The sequence below is a fragment of the Bombus affinis genome, chromosome 6 (genome assembly GCF_024516045.1).
Source record: "Bombus affinis isolate iyBomAffi1 chromosome 6, iyBomAffi1.2, whole genome shotgun sequence".
Lineage (NCBI taxonomy): Eukaryota > Metazoa > Arthropoda > Insecta > Hymenoptera > Apidae > Bombus > Bombus affinis.
The window spans coordinates 7,861,215-7,882,646 of NC_066349.1; the positions used below are offsets into that span (position 1 = coordinate 7,861,215).

Here is a 21,432-nt window from a genome sequence, read left to right on the forward strand (position 1 = left end):
AACCTAATCTATATTTTATTTATAATTTCGTACGTATAAAGCTTTATTTAGTTTTAATTCAAACCAATATTATATACTGAATCGACAAAATCACATATGGTACGAAAGCGGTAAAGGAATGTCAGATAATCCCCAAAACGTAGGACACCAAAGAGCATTGCATATCACATCTATTCTGTACCTTGTTTGTAATACATATATTGCAAATACTTCCGAAAAATAAAACAACCTATTAGATTTTAATATTTTATTATAAACTTCGACCATATTAACAACTTTTATAAATAAACAATGCATACTTTCAATCATGATAGGAACCAGGTACAGCATTTATGACTATTATATTTTTTCAGTATAAAGATAATATTTTTATAAACCATTGTACTAAAAATATTATTGCCACTTTATAATCAATATTTATAACATGTAATAATTTATTTTTATTTTATTTTTAATCATATTAAACGTCTATCAAATTAATTTATAGTTAAAAAAATAAAAGCAAGCTATAAATACATATTTAGAATAATACATTTTTCAAATACGTAATATTTACACTATCTTTTGTCACATTGAAATAATTTATATTATTTAAGTCGAAAACTTATATAAATAAATTATACATATCGCTATTTAGTGTTGACTGGTAACAGTATATGTACTATAGCATGAGTAATTATGTAATATAAAAAAAAATAAATAGAAAAAATACTTCAAGAATAAAGTTACAATTACTTTAAATATCACATTTTCTCAGTCTTTACTACATTTGTAATGTACACATAATTATATTAAGTAAATTTTTTTTATAAAATGCTATACTTTAGGCGTTTCAAGCAATAGAATGTTTCAATTCGTGAAATTTGCAAATATATTAAATTTTTTAAATTAAAATATAACTTTTACATTTTAACACATCTATGTAACTAATAATATAATGGAGATTTTTGGTAGTTTGAATTTACTTGTTGCTACTTGACAATTTCAATTTTGTATTAAATATGATAAATAGAAACCAAAGCACAATTTGGGAATATCTTTTTTTTACAAATAATAATTTAAATGAAATTTATAAATTACTAATTCGATACTTATATCTAAAAATATGACACAAGATAATCTTACCATATGTCAAAATTGTTCTCTAGATATTCGTCTATCATGTAAACGAATGCAGCGTGGACAATCTACTTTATTAAAATTCTGCTTGCATTCATTATGAAAACATGCACCACACATTTCACATCTACTAACTTTCGTGAATTCCCATGGAAATATGACATCTTTGGAACGGCATAGCTCACATACAAATCCCCTAGCTTGGCATAGCTAAAAACAAAATTAGATCTTATTAAAAGTACAAATATATAACATACATAACTCGGCTTTCATAAGAAATATAAATATTTACTATAAAAAACACTACCTCACAGCCCATAATATGCATATTACACATTTCAACTAATTCTTGCAATCTCATTGGCAAGATACCATATTTAACATGCATCAGATCTTGAATGGAATATACATGGGGTTCACTTATCATATAATTTGATTCCTTCTTCAGTACATCTTGTACACTAAAAGAAGTAACACAAATTTCAGAATATTATCTTTTCTCACAATAAAAGAGAAAAAATATTTGAAATGCATACCTTGTTGCAAATCGACATGTAAATAGGAAATCTTTAAAGAAAAATAATTGTAAACGTAATAATCTTGTTCTGGCTAATTGTTTTATTCGTCTATATAATGATGGATTTAAGTCATTTATTTGAAATAATGGATCTGATGTCATTTGATCCAACAGTCTATATGAAAAGTTTGATACAGAATATCTAAATGGACAAATAAATGAATACATAGTATCATTTTATAAATTATAGATGTATGTTGTCTTATTAATTGTTATACCTGTTAAAATCCCACTTAGTTAACATTTTTCCTGGTATTAATGCTACCTGATTAGTATGGCATCCAGTACAGAAGTATCTACCTAAATACTCACAGTAACGAAATTTATTTGCATATTTTATTGCAACCTTCATTCCACATCCTGCGCACCTGTAATTCTGTTTGGCTATAAGAGTCCGTCGCCTATGTATAAAAAATATCATGTTCAACTGAATAATAAAATTATATATATGTATCTCCTAAATTCATAAACATACACTGGTGGAGGATGTGATGTAAAAATAATTTGAGGTCTTGGTGGAGCCCATTCTGTTGTTCCACGCAGAGGAATTGACTGTGAATTTTCTGCATCATCTGGATTTATTGGCCAACTTTTTGGTAATGGTAACAATCTTTGTGGTACATCCTTTTCAGAGACTAGCCATTGTAATTCACTCGCTCTCGGTAATTGTTTCTCACTAAATTTACTAAGAAGTGACAAAGCTACCCCTTCCGCGGACATACTACTCTCAGTTAAAGTTGATTCTGTTCCATGTGCAGGGGATGATTGATACAAATCTGCATCTGAATATAAAGATGCCATGGATATGGAAATTCCAGCATTTTTAAGTTTTACTGCATTTCGCTCGTCATCCACTTCTAAATCTTCTATGTCATCTGTAGATATATTTTCTGAGGGAGTATCAGACGAAGTTGATAATGGACTAACACTTTGATCAGTGGTTGTAGTATCAGTTTTGCCATCACTCAGTAGTTCGCGATTCCACGTCCTTCCTTTGTACCGCTCTTCCTGTCGCTGACGCCGTCTTAATCGTATCCTCTGTTTTAAGCTATTTATTTCTTCATCGCTTTCTTCAGTTGCTTCTTCCATAAGACGCCATTGCCTATTACATTTTACTTGTTCTATGGCAGCTATCATTGCTTCGGAAACACTGAAATGTGCGTTTTCTCTGTCCAATTCAGCATTTGCTCTAGAAAATTGTGCAGAAGCTAAAAAATTTGTCAAACTTTGACCTTCCGTTGGACGCGGAAAATATCCTATTGCCATAGGTTGAACACTACTTCCTCCATCTTCCATGAAACTCTTCTTTGCTGTTCTTATATCTTTTTGCCCCTCAATTTCTAAATTCCATGGACTAGTGAATTCAGGCGCTGAACCTGATAAAAGAGAAGTTTTTCTTCTTGGCGTTTGAGAAATTCTAATTTCTGTAGAATTTGTGTTATATGCATTTGGATTTGTTTCATTTGGTATAAAAAAAGGAATCCGGTATTCTTCTACTGCATTTATTGATGTATCCTCAGAATTTAACACATCAGAATCTTCACTAGATTTCTTCATACTTTGATTCTGTTTCGCTTTAGTTTTGTTTTGTACTTTCCTTACAGGAGTCCTTGACTTTACAAGTTGTTTATTATCCACATTTGATGTTGAATGTTTTAATTCGGCATAATTTACATTAATTATTTTTGATAATTCAACTGAAGATGTTTGAGGATCATTACTTTTATGTGAACTACTCTTTGCAACACATGATGAAGCTGCAGAAGCACTCTTTTCTACAGATGTACAATTTTTAGTCAGTGCTGAAAGACTACTCCAACTTTTCAAAGGTATATCATTAATTTCTTTAGAATCTAATGATTTATCTTCATATTTTTCATTAGATTTAACATCATCATGTTGCATAATTTTATTGTCTGAAACTATTTTTAATGATTCTAATTGACATTTCTCAATATGTATTGCTTTATCTCTTGCAACACTAAAATTTATTGTTGAGAAATTAATTGGATATGAAGAAGATCGACGATGTCTCTTTGGACTTGTTTTAGGAGAAATCCAACAAGGTAAAAACTAAAAACAAAAATACTAAGTGAACGATTAGATTAAAATGTGGATCAATCATACAAATACAACGATATACACATTACAATAAATAAAATTGTTTTTGGACAACTTACCAAGGATGGATCAATTTCTGTAAGCAATGTAGGTTGGTTTCTTTCAACTGCTCTTAAACATAAGAGTGTGGCTTCAGCTAAGTTTTCTTGACACAAAAATGCCCATGGTTCAAAACAAGAAAGTAAATGTTCTTTATCAGACAAAAGCCATGGAAGCTTATGTGACAAAGAATGACTTTCCAAACTATGTCATAATAATTATTAAATTATGTTATATAAATTTAAGTATCTGATTTTATATATATACGTTACTAAACTAATTGAGTTTGTTATTAAACATTAATAGATTAAATCAACATGTTCCTTTTCGTAATTACCTCTTGTACAGCCATAACATATCTTTATGTGAGACAATTCGAGTTGGTAAATTTGAAAGATAATCTTCTGTTTCAGGAACAACAGGTGACAATGCTACAGAAGGCTGCAGCCAATTTAATCCTTGAATAAAGATCCAACAATCCGGTTCTCCCTTGTAATAAATTTTATTAAATTCTTTTCAACATTAAGTTTACATTAAGTATTTCTCTATGTAAATAATATAAAAATACATTGACCATAAGTAAAAATAGTGAAATAATTCTAAATATAAAAAAAGATAATGACGTCTTCAATGAAAGTAAAAAAGAACCAATGTCACTGTCAATGTAAACAAACAATTATAACTGAGTACAATTTCATATTACATTGCGATCAAAAATTTAATTGTATTAAACAATAAAGAGGCAGAAATAAAATATGGCCAAGTATAATTACAAATACAAATAAATTATATCATATTAATAACTATGCGTGTCAAGCAAAAACAAGTTAAAGGATTTAATCTTACATTTCGATTAAATATTCGACAGCCATGTTTGAATATCCTTTCCATTACATTGTGAAGACGATTTAAACCACCGTAAACATCCCATACGTTTAAAACACCATCGACCAATAAACCTTCTACCGTAGATCGAAGGTTTTGCAAAAGTTGCCATTGCTCTTTGATGTGGGCGTCTCCGCACATAGTTATGATCAGGAATCATTCACTTTCTATTTTAATATATTCTTCAATTATTTTTCGTTGTGTCATCAAATATTTCAGAAAAGTTAACGATCGTTACATATTATATAAACATTATGTATAGCTATTGAAAAACGTTACTTATGCTTTCCTGGATATTTATTAAATTTTCTATTACCTTCAAAAAACTTCATTTTAAATGTTATATCATTACGATCAATTTTACTATAATACTTATATGCTATCTTTTAACGCAAACAGAATCACGTAATTTCATTCTTTTACATGATCTGTTAATAAACTGTAAAAAATTTAGAAACCATTCGAAAAGTACATACTGATGGACATACTTTAATAGTTACACAAATGACATTGATATTAGGTTAGAAATTAGCGTACGCGTTGAAGTACGTAAAACCTTAAATCTAAATTGCTAGAAACATCGAGTGCAGTGGCGGCCCCCAACGGTGATTCATAAAAACTATCAAGTTTATGGTAAAGTCAATCGACAAATAAAGAATTATACGCGTGCGTGGTTATACGGTAACATATGTACAATAGTTACTTAACCAATCCAATTTTTTCAGATGATATAATAGAAATTTTTTAATTTAAATAAAAATGAAACTTTTACATTCGCAATCATATATCATATCTATTTTTAAATATGAAATTTTTAACTACTACATTGTCAAAAAGGGTTCCAAAAATACTACAATATAATTACATACATGTATTTCAGAACTGTACCCACAATTTCTAATTTTTCACAGATAAAATACGATGTAACCTCGTACAATATAGAACGAAATATTTTTATTTTAATGTTAGTCTCATATCCGAACTTTTTAACAGCAACAATGCTGTATATACACAAAATAAGAACATATATCATTCAATTTGTTTAATTTAATGAATTCTTTGTTAATATGTTTTAGATCCTATAAAGCTTTTATGAGTCTTTAATCTTTAAATCCTATGAGACCTCTGGTAAATCAATCAAATATGAGTATATACAATTGAATGAAAACTGACATACTTTTTAACTCGTTGAAAAATTAAAAACATCATTAAGTATTCAATGTAACCTGTGAATTGTAAATATGCAATATATTTGCACTGAGTTTCTTTAACTCTCATAATAATGATTAATAATAGGTAGGTCTTGAACGAAATACATTTTCCTCTCCATTGCAATCGGAAAAAACTGTGGAAGGTAAAGATATTTAGCAAAACTTCCATCGATTTCCACATTCGTTGCATAGCACAAAGGTAGTCATAGGTTCATCAGCTGAACGTGTCTGCACTTGATTATAAGTACAATTACGTTTTTTGCACTTTCCACATTTTAATAGATCAGTTTTCGTTCCTTGTACTGTAGCAAGTTGTGCATCATTAATTGCTTCCTTTTTAAACTGTTCCCTTAATTGTTTTATTTCGTCGCTTGCCATCTCTTCTGCAGTCATAACAGCAAGCCTAGCAGGTGTTATAGCACCGGCAATAAAATTTGTTCGAAGATTAGGATTTTTTGCGTCACGTAAATTAGCGACTCTACTTCGCACCTAAATAATTAGATATATACAATTAGGTTTCGTATTTATATAAATACAAAATATAAAAATATAAAGAAATTAGGATCTTACTCTGTTCTTATATCTATTATCAGTATTTTTAAATTCTGCATAAATTGCTTCTTCGAGTTCTTCTGCTAATTCCTCTGGAGTAGCACAGCCATCAATTGTATTTCCATCTACTCTTAAAGCTGCTGCCAGTAGCTCTCTACATTTAAGCCTTACAGCATCTGTGGTTGTAGGAGCAGGAAACGTAGACTGTTTTCTTTGAATATCTTTATGAGGTTTCTCTTCCTTTATTTTAACATCACTTCCATCTGCATTATCCTTTTCTTTTTTCTGTTCTCCATCATCTTTGCTTTTCTCTGATTTATCGTCTTTCTTCTTTGAACTACTTGAAGAAGTAGAATCTTTTTCTTTATTGGACCCTATGGAAAAGATAAAGCATTTTAATTTATCTAAGAGAAATTTTACTTTTATGTTTACTTTTTTATTTTTAATTTTATATTTAAATTTATTTTCTTACCAGATAAAAATTTCTTCCAATTTTTAATAAGAGTTTTGGATAACGATATAACTTCTTCGTCTCTACTTGATTTTCTCAATGCATTCACTGTCATCCCAATGCGTGTCTTGGTCAGAAGTTCCAAATCCACAGGCAATTTTTGTAATATTTTAAGTAATTCCAGTGCTTGTTCTTGCCCCTGTAATATGAACACACTTTTATTATAAAAAGAAATCTAAGTGTATATGATCCATTTATATTTATTTAATATAGATTACACATATAGACATACATGATATTTATATAATCTACTGAATACATTGTTATCATGTATCTTTATCATCAAAACATGCATTGTAACCAATTTTATATAAGGATATAATTTGTGTATGTATCAGACAATTTTTTTAAAGTGACTTTAAATGTAAACAGTCGAACTATACAAATAATATATATAAATAATGTATACAAATAATATATATAATATATATATAAATATATACAAGTAATAATTATAGCATAAACGAAAAGTCTATACCAATAAGCTTTGAATTAGTGCGACTACATACTTTAGCGACGACTTCAATACTTATGTGAATAGAAAATTTTATAGGCTGAATTTTCGAAAACTCTACAACGAAAATAACATGACTCGCCTTTCTCAAGTTTTATGAATGCATTAAAATTATCGTGCAAAATATTAAAGTTCCATAAATACGTTTTGTTGCTTTAACACCATCGAATTACTGTGTATACAAAAATTCATACGAATAAACATTTATTTCTGGAGAAAAGTTTCAAACGATATTTGTATTTGTTATATTTCTTTGTATTTGTTAAACATTTACGATGATGTATTAGAGTAATCACAGTTTATATTGGAAAAGAGCTTTGCTTAATGAACAGCCTCCAATATGCCGAGCAGGGTACACAACTATATTTTACTCACTTACTCACCGTCCCGTCTCCGCTCGACATTTTGTTCAATTTTTTTTGAATCCGTAGCACTTCTTCCTCAGCACTCATTATGAAAATTTTGTAGTTTTTACACAAGAAACCAATATAAACACATACAACACACCGATCAAATGAATAACAAACTCCGAGTATCCTTATAACCGTAACTTGCGATGCAGAGTTCGATACTGAATAGGTAACTTACAACACGCTAAGGTTGCGGTCATTATATGATATTATAGTGCCATCTATCGTAGAGGAAATAAGTTAAAACTTTTAAGGGCGGGAATATTTAAAAATTTTATATAAAGAATATTTCTCATTGTCAGAGGAGGAATGCATAATAAATACATTTGGTGAATTTGCCAAATAGTTACCTCCTTATCGATTTTGATATCTTTGAAACATTTTGTCAAGATCACCATTCTGAACAATTTTTTCCTATACATATGTGGAGTGATCGATTTTAGTTTTCGCGTTATACACAAACATATATTTGGTATCATATATGCACTTTCTTCCTATATTTTGTACAAAATTATAGATTAGATATTATTATTATTGCCTGTATATGCGTGTATGTGTCTATATTATCATTGTGTTGATGTAGCCGCATTATTATTGATATTGCCCTCACAACTTGCGCGGACCCGCCATATTTAAATAGCTTAACCCTATCTATTCCTGTGTATTTGAAATTCAGTGACTGGACTTCTAATTATTTTTTTCATTGTTTGTACATCACTATAAAGATATAAAAAAAATTCCGTTAAATTCATGAGAAGGTGACACATCGACAGCTTCACGCGCCATATATGATACTAGACATACTTTTGTATACAACTTGTGACTTACCGATCCCTATTATATACATAGGAAAAAGTTGTTCAAAATGCTGACCTTGATTCCAAGGCCATCGAAATTGGTGAGGAAGTAACAGAATAACTATTCAGCAATTTAATTGTACATTTTTGTTAATATTTTGATTTTATTATAATTAAGTAGCAGAATTTTGATACAATATAACTGAAGATGAAACTGATTTGTTGATTCCAAACATGTAAGCAAATACAGGCAATATTTTTAAAATTTTGACAAAAAACTTTGAAAAATTTTGAAAAAAAAAACACATGACTAACACCAAAATTAAATATGAAGATAATTTTGGCGATATGAGACTGATTAATAATGTACTGAATCTTACAATTACTTCTCCGAAAAAAATAGGAAATGTGACTTATCGTGTTCCTCCCTCCGGTCTTTATGTAGAATTTGTAATAAAATAATATTTAGGAAAATTTTAGGAACGAGATAATGCTTCCGTCTTAATCTAATATTAGTAAGACATTGGTGTTTAATCAATAAAATTTATGCTTGATTTGAAAATAGTTATACCATAGAATCTATATCATATTATGTAAATAATAAAAGTTTATTTTGAAATATTTACCGTTCTTCTTTGTAACTATTTCTCCAGTAAACTTGATTACTAGTTCCAGCACTATCGGTTTCAGTAAATATGATCATTCCCAGTAGTCATAATAGTGGTAATAATAAGCAAAATTACAAAATACGCTATTCAAAATCCGTAGAGTATTACTCAATAGTCTGTAATATTTTTCTGCAAAGAATGGAATGGAATAAGGCACTCCGAAACGTTACAAATACTATTGCTATTAAATTTTTATACGGAGAATCAATTTATAAAAAAAACCTATTAATAATTAAGATTTTTTCATATTTATTTACCTAAACTAACTGAACAATGAACAGTTCATACAATAAAAATTCTGATTCTTAATATCGTCTATAATTTTTCGAATAATTGAAATCGACTACAATGCTATTTCAATACATTCTGATAAGCGCAGTTTATCTTTTTTGAACGAGTAATTTTAGAAGCAATTTTTCATCTATTACGGAATCGCAAACAGATTGAAAAAAAGAAAAATAAAATTGAATGAACGTAATTTTCTTATAGACGGTAATAACTATAGCATACGTATATACTTATCCGGTATCAAATAACTTGTGCTACCTATAATAGTGAAAATAACATAAATTGTTGCAGTACTGTATACAGTATTGAGTATGAAAGATTCATCCAATCATCTTACTAACATTTCTTATTTCCAGTCTATAAAGAATAGATTCATGTTTCAGTAACGATATTGTTGAAACCTTCGTGGCCACGTATCTACCTTACGTATCTCGAAACATACGTATAATCGTTCAAGATATTTGGAAACATATTCGAGAAATTTAAGAAGTAAGGTTGTGCGCGCATTAGCGACAAAACTGTTACTTTAGTATTTATATAATAGAGGAACGTAGGGTGTAACCGGGTATGTAAGACATACTGTATGATGTTACATTCGGGCTGACCTTAAGTCATTATGAGATCATAAGAGTAGAGCAGAGAACATCAAATGTTTCATCCAGTGAAGTTAAAAAATTTCAGGTTGGAAAGCATCAATGTTGTGTTGGTAAATTAATAACTTTTTATCACTTGAATTTAAAAAATTATTACGATAAGTAGTGAATTTTATTTTGCAGTCTTTACACGGTATTTTGACATTTTACTCGATTTCTTATCGCATGCTGAAGTGTAAATGTCTAATATAAATTATAATATCGGGTATTTGATTGTGTGGTAAAACCGGTAACCGGCGCTGCTTTGCTATACTTGCTTTCTATCTATAGTGTAAATGTGTTTTAGTATTCATTCATTTGTGCTACAATTGGAACAATATAAAAGTCAGCTCGAACAAGAAATTGTTCGGATTCGGAAAAAGATCATACGAAAAAAGAATTTCTAAATAATTGAAAGAAGTTAATGTAAGCTAAAATAAGTTAATATAAACTGAAATAAGCTAATATTTGTCAAAATCATATAAAATAACTTTCCTTTGTAAGCTTTCCTTATTACTTTTGTCGAAAAGCTGCCTACCTCCGATTTCAATGAATTTTAATGCCAGTTTTTCGCGAATATCTCAGAAACTAAGCGAATGCATCCTTTCTACGTATAGGAAAGAGTTGTTTGAAATATCGATTTCTACAACACATCCAAAAATCATCAAAACTTGAGGATAGGTAGTGTTTCTACAGTTTCACAGTTTTGTAATAATAGAAATAAAGATTTTATAATTATATCATATTTTATGTGTTTTTAATAGGTACCCGATATTAGCCACACCTATAGGATAAATATTTGCACACTTCATGATATTTGCACAATATTTGCAAACAATCATGATTTTCTATATCTTAAATAGTTTTTTCAAAGAGGATCTCTGATTTCCTGATTCCGTACGGTCCGCACGACGCCCTTCATTGTCTGACCGTCAAGGCCCAAGCACCCATAGAAAGACCCTCGATAATCTAAGGTCCCACCATAAACCGAGTCTTATAAACCCGCAAGAATCGTTAATCCTGCAAATATTTTCGGTTTATAATTGGTACTTAAAAAGTCCTTAGGTCCATTGTACGTTCTTGCAAATTACGGAGAAAGTTAATTACCTAATGGGAAAAAAACAAATAGTTGTCTAACGGAAAAGCTGATTTTTCCCATAAACAATGTCACCCATGAACCACGTTAGTAGGAGGCTTCTTCCTCCCATCTTCATTCCCAACATTGGTCATAATCAATCGGCATCGCGGATCATTGCCCTCACTTTCCTAACTAAAAATGTGAGCAACGAATCCGCGTTCTTCAGAGTTCCTACAGTTCCGACTGTTCCTACTGCTCCGACTTCTGCTACGCCATCAGGAGGGTCACTCTACTGGTTCTCATAACCAACGAACAGTCAAAGTCAACATATATACGAATTCTCTCATTTACGACTAATCCTTTTCTTCGTCACCTGTATCTTAATCAGCGGCGTTACTAATTTGTGTGATTGTACAAAGTATACAACTACCCCTATTATCTTAACGGAAATCAGGGGATCGATCTATTCGTGGTGTCGATCATTACGATCGTAACGGAAATGTACGACTCCCTTTACTTGATGCGTTTTCTCGCGACCGTGTCTCCCCGCGATAGCTCGAAAATACAACAAGGTTCTTTTTGCCATTTGACCTTTGCTAGCAGGAGAAATATATTAAGTACCCGGTTATGCCTCTATGGCATTATTAACAGAAGCAAATATTGAATTTTTTTTTTATGTGAACGAAAGGAAAAAATGAGTCGTTCTCTGCTCGCGTCGTTAAATGTATACATGCCTATATTTCATATAAAAATGGCATTTTCGTAAACAATAAAATTGTCGCTAATGCGCGAGGGGGTTAAAAGGAAGAATATGCAATACACACATATCACGATTAAAATATTTTCCATGTCGTTCATTATTATTGTTATATATTGTTATATCAAATATATATGTCAGGTTGGCGTTAAGACTAAGGTTAGGGTTGTGGGCGTGAAACGAATCCTCATTTGGATTAAGCGTTATCGTTATGCAATGGAGGATATATTTACTAGTGCAAATATGATTATTATAGAATTTGACAAGTAATCGCGATAATTAGATACTCGAGAAGCTAATGACAATGATCCTAGGTTCAACAACGAATTCGCGGTCAAGGGGATAGTGAACATTACTCTTCGTCTAAGTTGTAAACATCTAAATTGTACTCAATCTTAGAACACCGGGTAATCACTCCTGTAGAAACGATACTTTAATCGTTGATGAGATTGTATGAGAGAATGTCTCTCCATCACGGTGACGCTATTAAGGAAAACTAACATGGGTGTGTCTAAGGTCCTTAGATTTGTGGAGAAAAGTCTTCGTTCGGAAGATGATAAAAATTGATGTTACTGTTAATTGGTCGATTTCCATGATGGTGGTTAGAGAAGGATGCCAGCCGCCCTTAAGGGAACGTTGCTGGCGGGAAGCGTCGTTCGCGGAAAAAGACTGTTTGTCTGTTTTCGTTAATTAAAACTTAAGATTTATAACGTTATCAGGCTAGCTGAACATATACTGCGGATATGCCTTGACATCCGGCAATCAACTTACCCGGGACAGAAACCATTAGAATGTTTACTGTCGAGTGCCGCTACAATTATTTCTTTTTATGGAGGGCTATAGAATTTCTCCATAACTTTGTTAGACAAAACGTTCATCCCTTAACCGCGGCGACGTTTGGCGACTGATTGTCGCTTCGAACCCAAGCTCATTATTATAACTTTCGAACAATTACAGTCGGATTGAATGACCCGTTGACCACGGATTCGTTGTCGAACCTAAGACCATTGTCACTAGCGTTACGATTGCCTAACCGCCGCAGTTAATTGTCAAATCTGTCATATCCATACTTGTGCCAATAAACTCTCCATTGTACTACAACAATGGCTAATACCAGTGGAGATTCTTTAAACGCCCACAACCCTAATCCTGCCATTAACCCGACATATATATATATTATTTAATGCTATTGTTTATATGTATGGTTGTACAATGTAAACTGAAGATCATTACAAAACCGAAATGCCAGCGGAAACAACAAAATATAATTATATTATTTAGTGTTTCAGAAGAATGAAAGACGGACAAGCACTGTATTTGATATTTCTTATTACAAAGTATTTAAAAAGTATCTACTATTCTTGGGACAGTTTCCAAATCAATCGCACTGGAGTAAGAAACTTAATCTAACCGTGATGATAGGCAGTCTATTGACATTACATTATCCAGGTGTAAGTAAAATTATTATAGATATGTTAAACATGTGAAAAATATTTACGTTGTTAAATAAATATTGTGAAAACTAGTTACATGAAATTGATAAAAAGATATTGGATACAATATAATTAGAGATTTTACTTAACAGTTTGTACAAATTTATACGTCATTATACGCAAAAGATGTGGCAAGTTTCTTGGAAGCCGTACCTGTAATAACTACGTTAACAGCTGCCTTAATAAAATTGCTAAATCATGTAATTTACAAGGAAAATGTATATAAATTTATAAAGAAAAATCCTATGATGAAAATAAAGATTATAAAATGTAACTATTTTCTAGTTCGAAAAGATGTTCCATATCATAAAGAAAGACTGGGAATTGTTAAACGATAAGAGTCAAACACATATTCTTGAGGAAATTACTAAGGAAGGAAATAAGATTGGTGAAATATATAGAAGTAACTGTTGTGCCTTATTTTTTGATAAATTTTACATATTGATTATATTTTTATATACCAACATTTTTCATAATTTTTATACAAATGATAAGTTATTAATATTATTTTCAGCTTTTATGTTATCATGTATGTTAGGATTTATAATTATTCCATTGACCCCTGTGATCTTGGATATCATCTCACCGCTCAATGAAACTCGCCATCGTGAACAAATGTTTAGAGTAACATACTTTCTAGATGAAAATCGGTACTTTTACCCTATATATTTTCATTCACTTTGGTGTGCATTCGTAATAACGATAATTGCAATCACTATCGATTCATTATACATACAAATTGTTCATCACGATAGCGCCTTATTTGCCATATGTGGGTAAGTATATAATAATATGTACAAGTATACATATAGCGGAAGGATATCTAGTGATTTCCTTTATTCGCTACAGTATCTGTGAAAAATAATAAAAATGATATTTTCTATTAAGATACAGGTGAATTTGTAAAACTGTTACTCTCCGATTTAGATGATTTTTTAATATGTTATGAAACTCAGCAAATTGAACAACTCTTTCTTTTATATGTAACTATCATGTAACTTTAACTAAAACCTAAACTAACACGTTGATGATATTCACTTTTAAATCGAGCTATAAGTTATACGTATACGACAGGTACCTTTTGCAACCTCGAGTATACAGTTATTATACAAGTTATCATTAATTATTATTATTAATAACAGAGTTATTATACAAGTCCGCTACATAATTAGCAACCGATGATAACACGTATGCTATTACGTAATTATAGGCAGAATTCACTTTAATGTCGTTGGATTTTTGCTAATATCTTAGAAACTATGGCCCATTGGCTGTTACATGAAAGAGTTGCTTAAAATGTTGAGCTTTATAACATATTTAAAAATCATCGAAATTAGACAGGATGTAACAGTTTTACAGTTTTACTGAGATATTTGACAATGATGTAGGCAGGCCCTCATAACAGCACGAAAATCTACTGATGTCGACACAAATGGAACTTACACTGAATGGCTTAGGCAATGTTTGACTATGCATAACGATGCCCTCCAGTTAGTAACGATAGAATTATAATTATATAACGATATAAATTAAAAAGTTATAATAAAAGTTGACTTATCCTTCCGATGTATTTTAAGATTTTTCGAGATGCTAGATGACAGCAGCCGTAGAAGTTACTTTTTTCAAATTTTGCTAACTATGGTCGGTATGACCGTAACAGCCGTACAAGTAAGAATTATTTTGCAATTATAGAAAATATTAATAAACCAAACGCTGAAACCTATTAATACATTTTAATTAGGCCGTTATGAATCTGCATCAACCTGAAGAAGCTCTCAGAATTGGTCTGTTTCTTGTGGCTCAACAATTCCATTTGCTTATTATTACTTTACCTGGACAAGTGATCACGGATTATAGTTTTGAGTTGACTAACGATATGTATGTTGACAAATATGTTTTAAACGCTTGAAAAATCATCAGTTCGGTATAACATCTGTATTAATATTATATCTAATAGATACCGCTCAATGTGGTACAACATGCCAATAAATGTTCAAAGAATACTTCACATGATGCAAATGAGATCTAGTAAACCATGTAAGTTGACAGCAGGAGGGATATACGAAATGAACATAGAGAATTTTGGAATAGTACGTACTTTGCAGTATTGGGTTTGTAATTATTTTGTTGTACTTTAAATAATGATATAATAATATTTTTTATTTTAAGACATTTAAAACATGTGTATCGTATTTTACGGTTCTCCTATCCTTGGGTGACTGATTCGTTTTCAAAATGAATTTGAATGAAAGCCGTACGTTCAATTTATAAGATTCTTCGGAAGCTAACCATTGGTATTGATATGGTAATGTGTATCTATTCTACTTTTTATGGTGTTATTAATATTAAATGCATACAAGGCGTACAATGAAATAATGTTTACATAGAACACTAGCATCAAGATACAATAATTATAAGCACACGTAAATAAAATCACTATATACCTCATTTCTTCTTTGATATCATTGCTTGAACATGACAACAATATTGTTTCTCTTTTTAAATAAATTTTGATCACTTCAATATCATCAAATGAAAATGACATTTTGTATTTCACGTTCATAGCTATATCTTAGCGTGTAAAGGCACAGTATTTAGAACGAAACCATGTTTAAACAGTGTTTAGAACTCTAACATAATACCGAAAGAAAGGATTTAAACTAAGAACGAGAGCACGAAAACAAACAAGATGAGCATAACACAGTAAGAAAGTTTATTGTAAGAACTAAATTAAATTAAATTTAACAAAATCCACTGAACTGAACTTGATGTAACTTAACAGCGGCGATGAAATAAATATGAGCACGTATAATTATTTCGATTAAGAATATTAAAGCGAGCACGACTATTTAACTTGGTTTCATGCGACGCAAAGCCTGTATCCTGCGGCTACTAACACCTCGTAATGAAAGATACTGCACCGTTCTTTCTGCGTCTGTCGCCTGTTCTTGCCAAGCGTGAACTGGTGGTATAAGTTGCTTCTGTCTGAATCGAATCGTTCCGCAACGTTGCGTACTTGAACGGATAACATAAATCAAACTACAATATAAGCGAAGCACCGCCGATAAACACATTGATATTACCCGACCTGTGGTCTACGACTCGAACGTGATAAAAGAACAGCTTGCGACGATTTGGACGGTTTGACCCCAACTTAAGCCAACGCTATCCAAAATTGTCTCCCGGGTGATAAACGCCGTTCCCACCATTGTACTGTTTTAACGAATACGTCGCACGTTTCATCTGTTAAGACGCTATGGCTGACTGCTTAAGGTAGAAAGTGTAGAAACACATTACTATCACGTTATAGCACGTGACTTCACATAACATTCGAAAAGTGTAATCCGACATATTCTCATTGTTTTAAATCCATTGGAAATAAACTACTATCGCGTCATGCTGTTTATATGCAATACGCTATGTGATAGTATGTGATTTCACGTGATGCGATAGTAATGTATTTCTACCTTTAGCGCCATGCGGTTTCTCTGAACAAACACACTGCGCAAAAGAATGATGGGAAGCAGGCAAGTGAAGAATCTCTATATTGTACAAATAAAAAACCTGGCATTGGTCGAAGTGATTCAGTGTTATTTAGAAAATGGGTAGCTCAAACTGTTCGTAATACACAATATCTCATATGTTCTTATGGATTCAAACATCTTCAATTACTGAGAAGTCAATCTGTGACTGAATATTCTACGAAACGTCCTAATCACCGTTTTCAATACTTCATCTCACTGAAATCGATGACTGTCCGAAAAAATTGGACAATTTTTGTCCACCATACCTAATTAATTTCTTTGTCCACTACACACAATTGCCATAGAATGCTTTGATTTGAGCATAGCATAACACACATCTCTCTAGTCTTCATCATATTTCACCTTGAATTTACATACGGAAAAGATCTTCAAATATTAGAGAATTAGCGTATATGAAAACCACTACTGTTATTGTACGTTTTCGATAGCTGAATCCTCGAATAGTAAGAATTTTATAATTAACACATAATTGTAGATATTAAATTATTCCTCGTCTTATGATAAGATGTCACATACTGTTTTAATCATACACTTTCTAAAAACGTTGTTATCAAATATAGCCTTTCTATACAGAGTGGAAGTCAGTTAGTTGACTCTAGATTATTAGAAATCAATGTTTTTGATACTTCCTTACCCTTTGCTTAGTAAACACTTAAAAACACGCAGCCGAATTCATCACGGTAGGAGTCACAGAAAAACGTTATTGCATGTCTTCCCTTTAGTTATAGTCGTATAGTCGTAAAAGATGACGGCAATTCTTGTTACAGAGTCTTAAAAAGCACTTCGATAACTTTAATAAACAATTTTTTTGAAAAAGCAATTAATTAGAGCCTACAACAAAATGTCGCTGAAAAATTCGCAAGAGACGTATTTTACTTTCTTTTCTGATGAATAGTAAAGGATAACATTAATATGAAGATAATCTGAATGACAATATTAATACTTGATATATGTTAATATATGTTAATTGAGATAAATTACTTTGACAAGTTATTTCTTTTTCCAAAATTGTTAGTTAAATACTGTGCATCTACGATAATATAACATATTTCAGAAAAAATCAAAGAGATATTCCATATATAAGTTATAAAATAAATTAAAGAGATGATCATTACCAAGATTATTTGACGAACAGGAGCAAATTTGTTGAAGTCGTCGATACCATGTAAAATGAACGCAATGGCATTTATGCAAAACACGAAACTTGCACTAAGATTTTTACAGACTTGTTACTAAGATGCTTTCATTTACTTAAATCTATGGAGAAACAAACGATACATATGGTAAAGATTCTGATTCTCGCTACTACTTTCGAATAATCGGAATTTGAATAAGAGAATTCAAACGAAAAGAGTTCACTTCATCGGTCAATATCGTTTCAACTACAATATCATTTCAATTCATCCAAATAGACATAGTATAAATGAAAGCCTATAATAATTTTTGTTTAACTATTCAGAAGTTTCTAACGATCAATTTTCTGTTTATCACAGAGTCATTCAACAACAGATTGAAAAAGAGAAAGATAAGTACATCGTTTTCTTATAGACTAATAGCTATCTCATAAATTTCAATGTACACATACTCTACCTGTAATAATGAAAATAACATGATGTCACTGAATGTAAAAGATATCCATATCTTATCTGACCAACAAAATGTTTTTTTATTCCGGATCTCTAAAGAGTAGATTCATACTTCGTGTCCAGCAGTATTGTTGAAACGTTCGTACCACACTACGTTTCCATAGTATTACTCCAGAAATTTTGAAACACTGGCAGTAAGAGAAAGAGATACAATATACATATATCACGATTAAAATATTTACCACTTTGTTCACTAATAACATTAATGTTATACCAACTATATGTGTATATATATATTATTTAGTGTTTCAGAAGAATGAAAGACGCACAAGCACTGTATTTGATATTTCTTATTACAAAGTATTTAAAAAGTATTTACTATTCTTGGGACAGTTTCCAAAACAATCGCGATGGAGCAGCAAATTTAATGTAACCGTGATGACAGGCAGTCTATTGACATTCTATTTTCCAGCGGTAAGTAAGAATGCTACAGATGAATTAAATACGTTAACGATTTATGTTGTTAAAAAAATATTGTGAATATTGGTTACATGAAATTGATGAAAGGATATTGGATGCAATATAATTAGAGATTTTACTCAACAGTTTGCACAAATTTTTACGTCATTATACGAAAAAGATCTAGGAGGGATGTTGGAAGGCATGCCTGTAGTGGCTTCGGTATCAGCTGTCTTAATAAAATTGCTAAATCATGAAATTTACAAGGAAAATGTATATAAATTTATGAAAACGAATTCTGTGGTAAAAATAAAAATCACTAAATACAATTATTTTCTAGTTTGAAAAGATGTTCGATGTTATAAAGAAAGACTGGAAATTATTAAACGATAAAAGTCAAATACATATTCTTGAGGAAATTACTAAGCAAGGAAATAAGATTGGTGAAATATACAGAAGTAACTGTTGCAACTTATCTTTCTATAAATTTTATACATTGAATATGTTTTTATATATTAACATTTTTAATAATTTCTATACGAATGACAAGTTCCTGATATTTTCAGCTTTTGTGTTGTCATGTATGTCAGGATTTATAGTCATTCCGTTATACCCTGCATTCTTAGATATCATCATACCGCTCAATGAAACTCGCCAAAGACATCAAATGTTTAGACTGACATACTTTCTAGATGAAAATCGGTACTTTTATCCTATATATTTTCATTCACTTTGGTGTTCATTCGTAACAGTAATGATTGCAGTCACTATCGATTCATTGTATATACAAATCGTTCATCACGATTGTGCCATATTTGCTATATGTGGGTAAGTATATAATAATATTTTAGAAACATTTCTACATAAAATAGCAAGCTGCAAGGAATGACATCATGAGATTTTCTTTGTCCGCTACAGTATTTGTAAAAAATAATAAAAATAACATTTTTTCGAAATTACTTCTATCTTAAATTCAATTTATCTAACTTCTTTTAATATAAAGAAAAATGGAATTCCTTTATTCAGATACTTATTAATGATATAGGCAGAACATTATAACAGCAACAGGATCTACTGGTGTTCGTATAAACGAAACTTACACTGAACGGTTTAGACAATGCTTGACCATGCATAAGAATGCCCTCCAGTTAGTAACGATAAAGTTATAATTAACATTATAATAAAAAAGTTATAATAGAAAAAGTAGCAAAAGAGTTTACAGATTACGGTTGACTTTTTCTTTGGTTGTATTTTAAGATTATTCGAGATGTTAGATGACAGCAGCCGCAGGAGTTTCTTTTTCCAAATTTTGCTAACTATGGTCGGTATGACCATAACAGCCGTACAAGTAAGAATTATTTTGCAATTATAGAAAATATTAATGAATCAAATATTAAACTATATTGGTACCTTTTAATTAGGCAGTTATAAATCTGCATCGACCCGAAGAAGCTCTCAGAATTGGACTGTTTCTTGTGGGCCAACAATTCCATTTGCTTATTATTACCTTACCTGGACAAGTAATCACGGATCATAGTTTCGAGTTAACTAATGATATGTATGTTAATAAATATGTTTTAAACGTTCGAAAAGTCATCAGTTCGGTAGAACATCTGTATTAATTTTATATCTAATAGATACCGCTCAATGTGGTACGACATGCCAATAAATGTACAAAGAATACTTCACATGATGCAAATGAGATCTAGTAAACCATGTAAATTGACAGCAGGAGGGATATACGAAATGAACATAGAAAATTTTGGAATAGTACGTACATGATAGTATAAAATGGGTATAATCATTTTTCGTCATGATGTAAGTAACGAAATAGTAATTGATATTTTTTCATATCTTAAGACATTTAAGACATGCGTATCATACTTCATGGTGCTCCTATCATTGAAAGACTAATTCGTTCTCGGAAGAAGTTCATCCTGTCAATCCTGTTTTTGATGTAAAAGATACCGAACAATGATCAACTACTGATGCGAATATGGCAATGCGTATCTACATAGTAGCTAGTTAGATATGTATAATAAGAAGGTGTAAATCAATGTATGGTACAATAAATAAATGTACACATAAACAAAGCGCTTATTTCGGTATTACTGTTTAAGCATGGAAACAATATTGCCTTGCCGTTTTACTTTGTTCTTTCATTAATTTCAATAAAGTAGCACAAAACAC

The 21,432-nt window shown here is 30.9% G+C and overlaps 4 protein-coding genes across 9 annotated transcripts; 2 read left to right on the top strand and 2 right to left on the bottom strand.

The window, feature by feature from the left end:
* Positions 1-232: 232 nt before the first annotated feature.
* On the bottom strand, positions 233-5,452 carry LOC126917562 (run domain Beclin-1-interacting and cysteine-rich domain-containing protein). 2 transcript variants are annotated; one of them, XM_050724535.1, is made up of 9 exons: positions 5,058-5,452; positions 4,703-4,908; positions 4,194-4,345; positions 3,877-4,060; positions 2,172-3,769; positions 1,915-2,097; positions 1,656-1,838; positions 1,427-1,580; positions 233-1,329 (listed from the first exon to the last, which is right to left on the bottom strand). In XM_050724535.1, the coding sequence occupies exons 2-9, from the start codon at positions 4,880-4,882 to the stop codon at positions 1,132-1,134; spliced, it is 2,832 nt and encodes a 943-aa protein (XP_050580492.1). In that variant the 5' UTR covers positions 4,883-4,908; positions 5,058-5,452; the 3' UTR covers positions 233-1,131. The 2 variants fall into 2 exon arrangements, with proteins under 2 accessions (XP_050580492.1, XP_050580493.1); XM_050724536.1 differs by having other exon boundaries at positions 1,163-1,347; positions 4,703-5,452.
* A 147-nt stretch (positions 5,453-5,599) lies between these two features.
* LOC126917579 (transcription elongation factor S-II) lies at positions 5,600-8,134 on the bottom strand. 3 transcript variants are annotated; one of them, XM_050724594.1, is made up of 4 exons: positions 7,913-8,134; positions 6,977-7,154; positions 6,523-6,878; positions 5,600-6,441 (listed from the first exon to the last, which is right to left on the bottom strand). In XM_050724594.1, exons 1-4 carry the CDS (start codon positions 7,979-7,981, stop codon positions 6,106-6,108), a joined length of 939 nt encoding a protein of 312 aa, XP_050580551.1. In that variant the 5' UTR covers positions 7,982-8,134; the 3' UTR covers positions 5,600-6,105. The 3 variants fall into 3 exon arrangements, with proteins under 3 accessions (XP_050580551.1, XP_050580552.1, XP_050580553.1); XM_050724595.1 differs by having other exon boundaries at positions 7,905-8,134; XM_050724596.1 differs by lacking the exon at positions 7,913-8,134 and adding an exon at positions 7,612-7,853.
* Positions 8,135-9,967: 1,833 nt separating this feature from the next.
* On the top strand, positions 9,968-17,915 carry LOC126917576 (odorant receptor 9a-like). Of its 2 annotated transcripts, none has more exons than XM_050724582.1 (10): positions 9,968-10,181; positions 13,441-13,610; positions 13,745-13,870; positions 13,938-14,055; positions 14,167-14,428; positions 15,041-15,142; positions 15,230-15,320; positions 15,394-15,530; positions 15,610-15,742; positions 15,822-17,915. In XM_050724582.1, coding segments are annotated over exons 1-10 (1,194 nt in total). In that variant the 5' UTR covers positions 9,968-10,180; the 3' UTR covers positions 15,876-17,915. The 2 variants fall into 2 exon arrangements, with proteins under 2 accessions (XP_050580539.1, XP_050580540.1); XM_050724583.1 differs by having other exon boundaries at positions 13,745-13,852.
* An 808-nt stretch (positions 17,916-18,723) lies between these two features.
* Positions 18,724-21,335, top strand: LOC126917577 (odorant receptor 9a-like). Of its 2 annotated transcripts, XM_050724584.1 has the most exons (10): positions 18,724-18,977; positions 19,088-19,257; positions 19,390-19,515; positions 19,583-19,700; positions 19,809-20,070; positions 20,288-20,389; positions 20,500-20,590; positions 20,664-20,800; positions 20,880-21,012; positions 21,103-21,335. In XM_050724584.1, coding segments are annotated over exons 1-10 (1,194 nt in total). In that variant the 5' UTR covers positions 18,724-18,976; the 3' UTR covers positions 21,157-21,335. The 2 variants fall into 2 exon arrangements, with proteins under 2 accessions (XP_050580541.1, XP_050580542.1); XM_050724585.1 differs by having other exon boundaries at positions 18,724-19,257.
* The last annotated feature ends 97 nt before the right edge of the window (positions 21,336-21,432 follow it).

Coding starts and splice junctions, on each gene's coding strand:
- LOC126917562 (XM_050724535.1), bottom strand. CDS start 4,882: ATGTGCGGAGACGCCCACATCAAAGAGCAATGGCAACTTTTGCAAAAC. Junction 4,061..4,193: donor ATGTTATGGCTGTACAAGAG/GTAATTACGAAA, acceptor ATTATGACATAG/TTTGGAAAGTCATTCTTTGT. Junction 1,581..1,655: donor ACATGTCGATTTGCAACAAG/GTATGCATTTCA, acceptor TACTTCTTTTAG/TGTACAAGATGTACTGAAGA.
- LOC126917579 (XM_050724594.1), bottom strand. CDS start 7,981: ATGAGTGCTGAGGAAGAAGTGCTACGGATTCAAAAAAAATTGAACAAA. Junction 7,155..7,912: donor TGTCGAGCGGAGACGGGACG/GTGAGTAAGTGA, acceptor TTCATATTACAG/GGGCAAGAACAAGCACTGGA. Junction 6,442..6,522: donor ATAATAGATATAAGAACAGA/GTAAGATCCTAA, acceptor CTAATTATTTAG/GTGCGAAGTAGAGTCGCTAA.
- LOC126917576 (XM_050724582.1), top strand. Junction 13,611..13,744: donor TGACATTACATTATCCAGGT/GTAAGTAAAATT, acceptor TTTACTTAACAG/TTTGTACAAATTTATACGTC. Junction 15,321..15,393: donor TGACCGTAACAGCCGTACAA/GTAAGAATTATT, acceptor CATTTTAATTAG/GCCGTTATGAATCTGCATCA.
- LOC126917577 (XM_050724584.1), top strand. Junction 19,701..19,808: donor GATTGGTGAAATATACAGAA/GTAACTGTTGCA, acceptor TGATATTTTCAG/CTTTTGTGTTGTCATGTATG. Junction 20,801..20,879: donor TTCGAGTTAACTAATGATAT/GTATGTTAATAA, acceptor TATATCTAATAG/ATACCGCTCAATGTGGTACG.